Here is a 10,808-nt window from a genome sequence, read left to right as displayed (position 1 = left end):
AAGGCCGGCGTGAAGTCGGCTATGAAGTCCGCCAAAAGTTGAGATTTGATGGTGGTTCAGAGTCGATATTCGATATCATAAGTCTCTACGGCCCATTTCGCCAACTAGCCTGAAAGCTTAGGTTTGTGCATTATGTTCCTTAGTGGGTAAGAAGTTACGATGCATATGGAGTGGCATTGAAAAGACAGATTTACCTTCCTAGAGGCGCTTAGCAAAGCGAGTGCCAATTTTTCTAGGTGAAGGTACCTTGTTTTAGCCTCGCCCATAGTTCTACTAACATAATAGACAGGAAATTGCATACCTTCCTCTTCCGGACTAAGACTCCATTTACCGCTATTCGGATACTTCCAAGTACATGTATAGTTGCCCGTCCGCCTTCAGAGTATGGAGCAGGGGTGGACTCGAGAGGTACCATTTGAGTTCTTCCAAAGCTTGTTGGCACTCCAGGGTCCATGAAAAGTTATTCTTCTTCTTTAGTAACGAAAAGAACCGATGGCTCTTATTGGAGGACCCTGATATGAATCAGCCCAGGGCGGCTATGTGTCCCGTTAGCCTCGAAATGGCCTTGACACTATCCACCATGCTGATATCTTCTATAGCCTTGATTTTGTCGGGATTGATCTCGATCCCTCGGTTAAACTCCATGAATCCAAGGAACTTACGGGATCCAACTCTGAATGCGCATTTCGCTGGGTTTAGCTTCGTATTGTATCTCTTCAGTATGTTGAAGGTTTCCTGCAAATCTTTCAAATGGTCCTCTTCTCGCAGGGACTTAACTAACATGTCATCAATGTAAATTTCCGTTGATTTTTCTATTTGTTCTTCGAACATCCGGTTTACTAGGCGTTGACAGGTGGAGCTTGTATTTTTTAATCCGAACGGCATTATGTTATAACAATAGGTGCCGAATTTAGTGATATAAGAAGTTTTTTCTTGATCGCCCCGGTCCATCCGAATTTTGGTTGTACCTGGAAGAGGCATCGAGAAAGCTGAGTATCTCGTGCCCGACCATCGCATCGATCATTCGATAGGGCATGCCCCACTTGCTCTAGTCTTTAGGCTTATGACCCGTCATGCATCTTAGGTAATTTTCAAGACAATGATTTAGCATTTTCGATTGCCCGTCTTTTTGTGGATGATAGGCCGTACTTAGCTTCTGTTGAACTTGCAATCCGCTAGTGATGAAGACGAGATCTCTATTCAATATTTTAGTACAAGGGGCACCATGTAATTTAGAAACACTATTTAAAAAATAATTGTACGTGCAACTTGTGCAGTATTATATGGGTGAGTTAATGTGAGTAACTATGCATACTTAGTGTATTTATCAATCACCACTAACAAAATATCTTTCCCATGAGATTTAGGAAGCCCTTCAATAAAAGTTCATGGTTACTAGGGGTGTGCATTTGAATCGGTTTATCGATAAATCGAATCGATTATTTGTTATCGGTTTATCGATATCGGTTTATCGATATCGGTTTATCGATTTATCGATTTCGATTTCAATTTCGACATTTTCCTTATCGAGTTATCGATTTCGATTTCGATTTTGTCCTCTTCGATTATCGGTTTATCAATAAACCAATAAGATATACTAAAAGAAAAATATCCTTATTCTATAATACCCTTTCATTTACCCTAAGTCTTTAACCCTATTATTTTATCTACCACATTTAAGGAATGATCATATTTAAAGCTCAAGGGAATGAAGTTTAAATTAATGGAAAATAGAATTAGCCGTGATGATGTATTTTTATTTTTTTTATACCGTTGGAGTGTTTGTGGCATACATTTGATCCCTTACTTTAGTTTCGTTGCATGTGCTTGTTGACACAATTTTTATGTTATAAAAGGTATTCGTCTTATTTTAGCTTCTTTTTGTCCATATTAGTTAGGCGTGTTTATAGCAATATACTTTCCGTGGAATCCCGCAAATTTTCTTATTGATAATCGAATCGATAAGCCCCAAAAATCAATAAATCAAAATCGAAAAAATCGAAACCTTATTGAAACGATAACGATAAACATATGTACAAATCGATAGTTGATAAGTAATTATCGATAAGGGTCAAAATTGAATCGATAAATCGAATGCACACTCCTATTGGTTACATCCTTCCATGCCTTAGATGGAATTGGCAGTGGCTGCAACAGCCTAGGGTAAGGACTCTTTTTATCGTTGTTTCTGGCATAACTCACAAGCCTTCACTATTTCTTTAACATCCTTCGATAACGAAGATCAATAAAATAAGAATCTTAGTCTTTGTTGAGTAAGGAGTATATCTGAGTGGCCCCCATATGGTGTAGCATGCATTTCTCGAATTAATTTGCTTTTGAGTTGGCCATTGCTTCTAACCCATACTTGTCCATTCCTACGAAGTATTCCCTTTTGGAACGTCGTGTTTGGGACCCTTGTTGGATCAATGCTAAGCTGCAAAATGAGTCGCTGGACCTCAGCATCCTGGTAATAACTTTCCATGACCTCTTAAGCCAATTTTAGTTGCACCATGCACCGTGAAAATATGGCATTTTCAAGAAAGAGCATTAGCTACCATATTATCGAATCCCTTATTATAATGAATTTCATAATCCAAACACATTAGTTGAGTAATTCATTTATGTTGTAAGGCTATGGTAACCCTTTAATCCCTAAGAAATTTTAAACTAAAATGATCGATCCTAATGATGAACTTGTTAGGCTGTAAATAATGCCTCCATTTCTCCACTGCCATTTTGTAACAAGACAACTGCCACTCCAATTCAGTTGGCATCTACATCCACAATAAAGAGCTGGGAAAAAGTGGGCGGGATCAAGATTGGAGCTTTTACCATTGTATCCTTCAATTCTTCAAATTCCTTGGTAGCCAACTCATTCCACGGAAAACATCCCTTCTTTAGCAGCAAGGTCAAGGGTTTGCTAATGACTGCATAATTTTTGATAAAACGCCTGTAATAGCCAGTTACCCCGGAAATTATGTTAACCCCTTAATATTAAATGGTCTAGGCCAAGTCATCATTGCATTGATCTTTCCGTCTGTGCTAATTCCCTCTCCAGAAATTACATGGCCTAGGTATTCTACCTGGCTTTGAGCAAAATTACACGCTTTGCGAACTAGACATTATGCTTCAATAACTCAAACACCTTTCTCAAGTGTTTAATGTGGTCTCAAGATTAACACTCTAAACCAGTATATCATCGAAAAAAACAAGAACAAACATTCGCATGTATGGCCCAAAAATCTCGTGCATCAATGCTTGAAAAGTGGCAGGAGCATTGGAGAGCTCGAATGGCATCACTCTAAATTACCATAACATATGGTGAGTTCGAAAAGCAGTCTATTATCCATCACCCCTTTTCATTTGAATTTGATACAGTCTAGTATTCATCACCCCTTCTCATTTGAATTTGATAGTACTCCGACCTTAAATCTAACTTGAAAAAGAACTTGGCACCGTATAACTCATCTAACAAGTCTTCCACCATTGGAATTGGATACTTATTTATCACTATGGTTTTATTTAGCTTGCGATAATCCACGCAAAAACGCTAAGAAGAGTTTTTTTCTTTACTAAAATCACTGGTGGTACAAACAGGGACGTGCTATTTGTGAATATTTTGGATACCATCATCTCCTTCACCATCTTTCAATTGTGTTTTTCTGCTCAAACGAATACCTATAGGGTCATTGATTCACAGGTTTGGACTGAGGTATTAATTCAATAGCGTGGTTGTAGTTCTTATTTGGTGGTAACCCCTTTGGTTCGAGGAACAATTTAGAAAATTCCTGGATCAGAGAACCAACTGGGCTAGGAACTTCATTTTCACTTAGCCCCTCGCTTGATAATAGTTGCGATGACATAACGCAACGACCCACACTTAGCAATTTTCATATATTTTTTGCATCAGAAGGTTACACAAGGCCAATATCGACATTACGGGAGAAATTCAAACATAGCCAGATTTACAAATGGTCATTCAAAAATAGCCACAGTTTCAAAAGTAATCGAAATTTAGCCATTTTTTATGTAAAATTAAATCTGAACGAAAACACTGTTCAAAATTCGGAAAAATACTCCAGCATAATATACTGGAGTTCCAGTATAATACACCGGTCCAGCATAATATGCTGGAAGTTCATACACAGGTGCACCGAACTCCAGTATATTATGCTGGACCGGTCTCTGTTGCAGCAAAATAGTGGCTATTTTTCATTGACTTGTTAAACGCTAACTATTTTTTAATGATCAATCCGAAAACTAACTAGACCGTGCTATTTTAACCAACATTACTTATAAGAGTAACTAATTTGTCATCCTAATAAAAAAAAACATACAATGAGGCCTACTACGTAATACCATTGGAGCGACCGTGTCAACCCAATCCAACCCCAAAATAATGTCGATGCCCCATGCTTTTAGCAATCTCAAATTGAATTGAAATGCCTCATCCCCAATGGTCCAAGTGAAGCCTGGACATTTGTGTGTACAAGGCATTATTTAGGATTTTTACCTAGCTATACTATATTAGAAACTTATTAACCACTTTTCTTTAGGTTTCTTAAAAATTATATTGTGTATCTATATTTACTATTTATGTACAAAATATGATAAAAGAAGGATCCCTTAAATATAGGAATTAATTTATAACATATCTCTCATCCCAATCTAACAGCTTAATTAGCCTCCTACAATCACGATTTTCTTCCCAATTTCAAAAAAAAAATTAAAATCATTCTCTCTTTCATACAAATCAACAAATCTCTCTCTCCCTCTCTCTCATACAAATCAAACTATTATCTTTCTAAAATTGTAGCATCATATATTTCTCTAAATTCATTCTACCAACAACCATTAAAAAGCTTCAACTATTGAAAACTTCATCGGACATTATCTTTGAAATTAGAGAGGTCTGCCATTGACATATCATTAAAAAACTTTGAAATTTTGAATTAGATATTCGGATTTTATGAATTTGTGATTTCTTTGGATTGGGTGTGCTTGAAAACGATTGAAAATATCCTTTAGAGTTTATCTCTCAATTTGAAGGGAGATTGGTTAAGTTTAAAGTTGGTTTTAGGTTGAATTTCAGATTGAAACTTGAGGAAGAAGAAGTTTTGGAAATATATTACGATTGTATGAAAAATGTATCATAATTGTATATGAATTGTATTTGGAAATATATATATACCTTGACAGTTTCTCAAACTCGAAAAGTCGTTATGGTGTGTTTTGTAAACTCTAACTGGCAACTAGTTATTGATTGCTTTGCTAAAATTGCAAAACTAATTTATTAGTCAAAGTCAAATATTCCAAAATCTTTAATAAACATGCAAGTCACTTTCGGCTATATATTAATTCTGTTTCTTACGATTTCAATGGTATGGGTTTGCCGATAAACGTAATGTTATGTCATTACAGTTGAGTTTTAATTTGATTTGTAAATTAAGAATGTTTGACGTCATTTTATTTTAATTTATATACAACTTTTATGATTTTTAGAACTTAAATTCATCTAGTTACTGATATTATAAACTTCAATCTTTCTTTTTCTTTGTTAAATTACCTTTGCAACCATTACTTTAAAACTTTCTTCCATTAAAACTTGCCAAGTCGATACCAAAAAAACGGGCAGTCCGGTGTACTAAGCTCTCGCTATGCGCGGGGTACTGGGAAAGGCCGGACCACAAGGGTCTATGGTACGCAACCTTACCCTGCATTTCTTTTGCAAGAGGCTGTTTCTACGGCTCGAACCCGTGACCTTCCGATCACATGACAACAATTTTACTAGTTACGCCAAGTCGATACTGATAAAGTAAATAGTCGATACTCATTAAGTAAAGAAATAGGGACGGGACTAAATCATTTTCATCTGTTTTTGAGAATATTGATTCGGTACTTTAACTAGTCCTTACCAAAATGTTCGGACGCGGTTATAACCTGTAAGCATGTATCACTATGAAAAATAATATTCTTATTTAACACATTCATTACCACAAAGAAATAATGCGGTGAGGTATTCTGCAGCTACTTATTTAATATTGCTAGATATCATGCCTGTACCTAATTTCGTTTGAGAAATAAATGATTCTTTTGAGTTGAAGAGGGTTTTAGGATTGAAATAATCATGTACAACAAGAAAATTAGCAAAATATTCTCAAGTGATAAAATCAAAAGATAAAAGAGAACCATGTCATGGGAAATATAAAAACTTAAGGTGATTCGGTTAATTGACAAACATTCAAAAAATATTACAAAAAATATTACAAAAAATATCAACAAAAAAAATAAAGTCGCAAATTTCACTATTAAAGAGGTTCAACTCACACAAGTAGCGGATGAAGCTTGTATTTCACAAATTCTTTCCCGGTGTTATGTAACTCTGAAAGTCTACATAGTGGATATTAAAAGGAATGAGTTAATTAATTCATGGAAATTCATTATCTTTTTCTCATAATATTTTTCCCCACAAGGAAAAATACGAAAATATATACTTTTCTTTTTTAAAAAATAATTATGATAAATATGTTGCTCTTCCTCTCCCAAAAAAAAACAAAACCCAAATATTGTTAAAAAATCAGGTAAACTACTATCCAATTCTTTCTTTTCTGATTCTCTATATACATATATAAAAAAATAAAAAATAACAAACAAGTGATTAATGAATAGAGAATCTTCTTGGATTTGGTCATATTCTAAAGGAAAAAAAGAACAAGTTGAAATAGTATCTGTTGCTATTATGGCAAACCGCAAACACGGCAACGCGGCTATACCTCAATGTCCGCTACTACTTTGTTTATACAATAGGAAATGCATCTGTTTTTTCTTAAATTTTTCTTTACCTATTCGTTTAACAGTATAACATTCTACTTTTATACTTGGTCCTTTTCTTACATTGTTCTATAGGTTTAGGTTCTATATATTGACGTGTAACAATTATTTATAATATTACAACTAACTTTGATTTATTTAATTAGCATTAATTAATAATCTACAACAAATAGTAAGTAATATATTATAATAAGTTAAGTTACAAACGACTTTTTGTCAAACACCCTCTCCCACACCACCCCGAATCCCACCTCACCCAGTGTATAGTCTCCTCGCTTTTTTTACTTTTTTATTTTTTTATAACAATGTAATATGTCACGCCCTTTATAACATTCCTAGAGCTGAACTGGTCCATAACAAAAGAAGACATGACTAGCACATTCGTTTCAATAGACTCTTCTTCATAACTCTTAACTCCCTAAGATAAAATTTATGCCTTGCACGTATAACATAAAACCCATCCTATATAAAGACTTGCCTTTCCAATTCTCATCAAGGGAAAACAAAAAAAGGAGAAGGGGAGGGGAAAAAAAGTAGTTAGCAAAAATGGCCCTTCCTAATGAAAATGATCAAGAAAGTGTGGCTGCTCGCAAAAAAACAATCAAGAGGATCAGTATTATTGCCATTTCTTCCATAGTTCTTGTTGGTTGTATTGTGGCTGCTGTAGTTGGAATAACTCTTGGCAAAAATGATGGGAATTCAGGCAACCAATCCAAGTCTTTTTCCACAGCTATCAAAGCTATTTGTGACATAACCTTATATCCTCAATCTTGTTACAGTAGTCTTGGTCCTCTAGCCAAATCAAACAACCTTAAACCTCAAGATATTTACAAATTATCCGTCCAAGTTGCTACCGACGAATTGTCAAGAGCTTCAGATGACTTCTTCAATATGCCAGAATTGAAGAATATATCTGATCCTATGGCTGTTAAGGCCTTGGAAAGTTGTCATGAACTTATTTCACTTTCACTAGATAGCCTGAATGAATCTCTTTCGATCCCAAACAAGTCATTTTCCGAGGCGTTTTCTGATCTCAAAACAAGGCTAAGCGCAGCTGGAACTTACCAACAAACATGCATTGAGGGTTTTGGGAATGTTACTTATGCTTTTGCTAGTATTGCTTCCCATAATTTTAAGAACTCAGGCGAATATACTAGTAACAGTTTGGCTATTATTGATAACATTGATCAATCAATTCAGAATTCTATTGACTCAATGGATTCCTTGGGTGGAATCGGGAGAAGACGTCGATTGATGAATTTTGATGGAGATTTTCCAAGCTGGATGGGTTCGAATGATAGGAAATTGCTTCAATCTTCAAAAGGAAAAAATTCGACCAAAGTGGATGTTGTGGTGGCTAAAGATGGCTCTGGGGATTTTATTACTATTACTAAGGCTCTTCAGGCTGTGCCTGAGAAGAGTAACAAGAGGTTTGTGATTTATGTGAAAAAGGGTGTTTATGTTGAGAATGTTAGGGTTGAGAAGAAGAAATGGAATGTTATGATGATTGGTGATGGAATGGATGCTACCATTGTTTCTGGCTCTCTCAACTTTATAGATGGCACTCCCACTTTTCAAACTGCAACTTTTGGTAAGTTTTCTTGGTTCAAATTTTGCATGAAACATATATATGGCAAGGTTGATACAACTTCTTAAATCCTAGATCGACATGCATGCAAGTTAATAACTGAATGCACGAAGGTTTTATATCGTTATTAGAACAATATAATAGAACTCTTTGTCTATATTTCTCGTGTTATGCACCTCTCACAGACATGATTTATATGATGGCGGAAGATAGGGGAGATGGCAATGCTATAATTAGCTTCTTTTACTGAGTTGTCGCTCGTGGTTTGGTTTCCCCCACCCCCGACTATAATTATTTTTTAAGGAAATTTAACTATAGAAATAGGCAGAGTTGAAGACAACTAGCACTCGTTATTGTAAAGGTGCGTAACATTTCTTTGTTTTCCTTTTGGGCACATACAAATTGTGTTCTATATAGGTTGAACAAGTATTCGATGCAAAAATTGCAGAACTGAGGATTCATATAGCATGTTGAGCCCCACGTCACGTGGAAAAATATAAATTAAAGTAAATGAGCTTCCTTATATAGCCTTGAACAATCCTCGATTGTCTCATGAGCTAGTTTTTTTTGGTTAAGTTAGGCTCAAGGCCTATTTCTTTATTATACTATCATAGCACACGTTCATCCTAATTTACTCGATGATGACCCCCCAATCTGTTAACACTCTAGATGTCTAGTCTTGGTTGGACGTGTAAAGGGGTGTGAATCCCACATTGGGTGGGCAAAATATAAATGGGATCTCCTTATATGTTCTTTGACGATAGTCCTATCCTATTAATCTAACTTTTGAGGTTGAGGTTCAATATTCATTTATTTATCATGTGGACCCCAACATATTTACGAATCTAGCTTTTGGGTTGGTTAGACACAAGATTAACTTATTTGGGACTGAGCAGCAGTTGTTATTTTTAATTCTAATTGTTTTTCCATTTTTCTTCCTACGCAGCTGTGTTTGGCAAGGGATTCATAGCTCGTGACATGGGGTTCCGCAACACAGCAGGTGCAGCCAAGCATCAAGCAGTTGCCCTAATGTCAACTGCTGATCTCTCTGTCTTTTATCGCTGCAAATTCGATGCATACCAAGACACGTTATACACACACTCCAATCGTCAATTCTACAGAGAATGCAGTATCTATGGCACAGTTGACTTCATATTTGGTAATTCAGCAGTTGTGTTCCAAAACTGCCACATACTTCCTAAGAAACCAATGCCTGGTCAAAAGAATACCATCACGGCTCAAGGCAAGATCGACCCCAATCAAAACACTGGCATTTCTATTCAAAATTGCACAATTTGGCCCTCAGCAAATCTCACTGGAGTTAGTACTTTCTTGGGTAGGCCATGGAAAAACTATTCAACAACCGTTATTATGCATACAACAATGGCCAGCTTTATTGATCCTACAGGGTGGTTACCTTGGGTGGGTACTACAGCACCAGATACTATTTTCTATGCTGAATATAGAAACTTCGGACCTGGGGCTGTTACTAAAAATAGAGTCAACTGGAAAGGATTGAAATTGAATATTACTAGTAAAGAAGCTAACAAGTTTTCTGTTCAAAAATTCATTCAAGGTGACAAATGGCTCCCATCTACAGGAGTCAGCTTCAAAAAGGATATCTCAGTCCGATGAATCTAATTTTTTTCTTTTTACCTACAACGGTTGATTTTTGTTTTCTGTTGTTGTTGTTGTTACTTGTGGAGCTCAAAGAGCCCAAGAATATATGTTATACACTCTAGGGGTAAAGACCCCTAATTGCTTTGTCACATTTGAAATTATAAACTAAATTAATGTGATTTTTTTCTCTATCAATTTGACTTTAAAAACCATTACTTTAATATTTTTATACAGTTACCGACACAGTAAGTCAAATATCTTTTATGTTGTATCCATACTATACAATGTAAAGAAAAATAGTTTTTATAATATTGAATCTCTAAAACTTTAAAATTTTTAAAAAAATTAACCATTCTCTAAATAAATTCTAAATTATGGTCAAGTTGGGACGGGAGTAAAATTTTGTTGAATTTTATTCTATAACTTAATTAATTAAACGTGCAAATGCTCAAATTCAATTCCTTAACTCTTTAGCTTTTCTTTGTTCTTCTATTAGATCTGGTCAATTTTCTTCTGCTGTAGATAATATTGATTGGGTCCTACTATACTTTAGTTAGTCCTTTTTCAAATATTCGGACGCGGTTATAACTCGTAAGCAACAGCTCAGAGACAATAGATCCGTGATAACAACAGAAATATATATATATATATTCCTATTTGAATGATGAAAATATCTGTACAAAGAGCATATTAGTAGAGTAATACAGCAGGGAACAAGAAGTTTAACTAAATGTTTTGGATGTTTCATATATACTCAGATGCAATAAGT

The 10,808-nt window shown here is 35.3% G+C and overlaps 1 protein-coding gene across 1 annotated transcript; it reads left to right on the top strand.

Moving 5' to 3' along the window:
* The first annotated feature begins 7,189 nt into the window (after nucleotides 1-7,189).
* LOC107810365 (putative pectinesterase/pectinesterase inhibitor 46) lies at nucleotides 7,190-10,204 on the top strand. Its single transcript, XM_016635139.2, has 2 exons — nucleotides 7,190-8,422; nucleotides 9,366-10,204. Exons 1-2 carry the CDS (start codon nucleotides 7,378-7,380, stop codon nucleotides 10,052-10,054), a joined length of 1,734 nt encoding a protein of 577 aa, XP_016490625.1. The 5' UTR covers nucleotides 7,190-7,377; the 3' UTR covers nucleotides 10,055-10,204.
* The last annotated feature ends 604 nt before the right edge of the window (nucleotides 10,205-10,808 follow it).

This window comes from Nicotiana tabacum, chromosome 3 (assembly GCF_000715075.1).
Source record: "Nicotiana tabacum cultivar K326 chromosome 3, ASM71507v2, whole genome shotgun sequence".
Lineage (NCBI taxonomy): Eukaryota > Viridiplantae > Streptophyta > Magnoliopsida > Solanales > Solanaceae > Nicotiana > Nicotiana tabacum.
Note: the sequence above shows the minus strand (reverse complement) of the source record. Positions and strands in the feature narration are given on the sequence as shown.

What these genes read in the sequence shown, in the direction of transcription:
- LOC107810365 (XM_016635139.2), top strand. Translation starts at nt 7,378, where the DNA reads ATGGCCCTTCCTAATGAAAATGATCAAGAAAGTGTGGCTGCTCGCAAA. An exon ending in TTTTCAAACTGCAACTTTTG is followed by an intron (nt 8,423 to 9,365) that starts GTAAGTTTTCTT and finishes CTTCCTACGCAG; the next exon opens with CTGTGTTTGGCAAGGGATTC.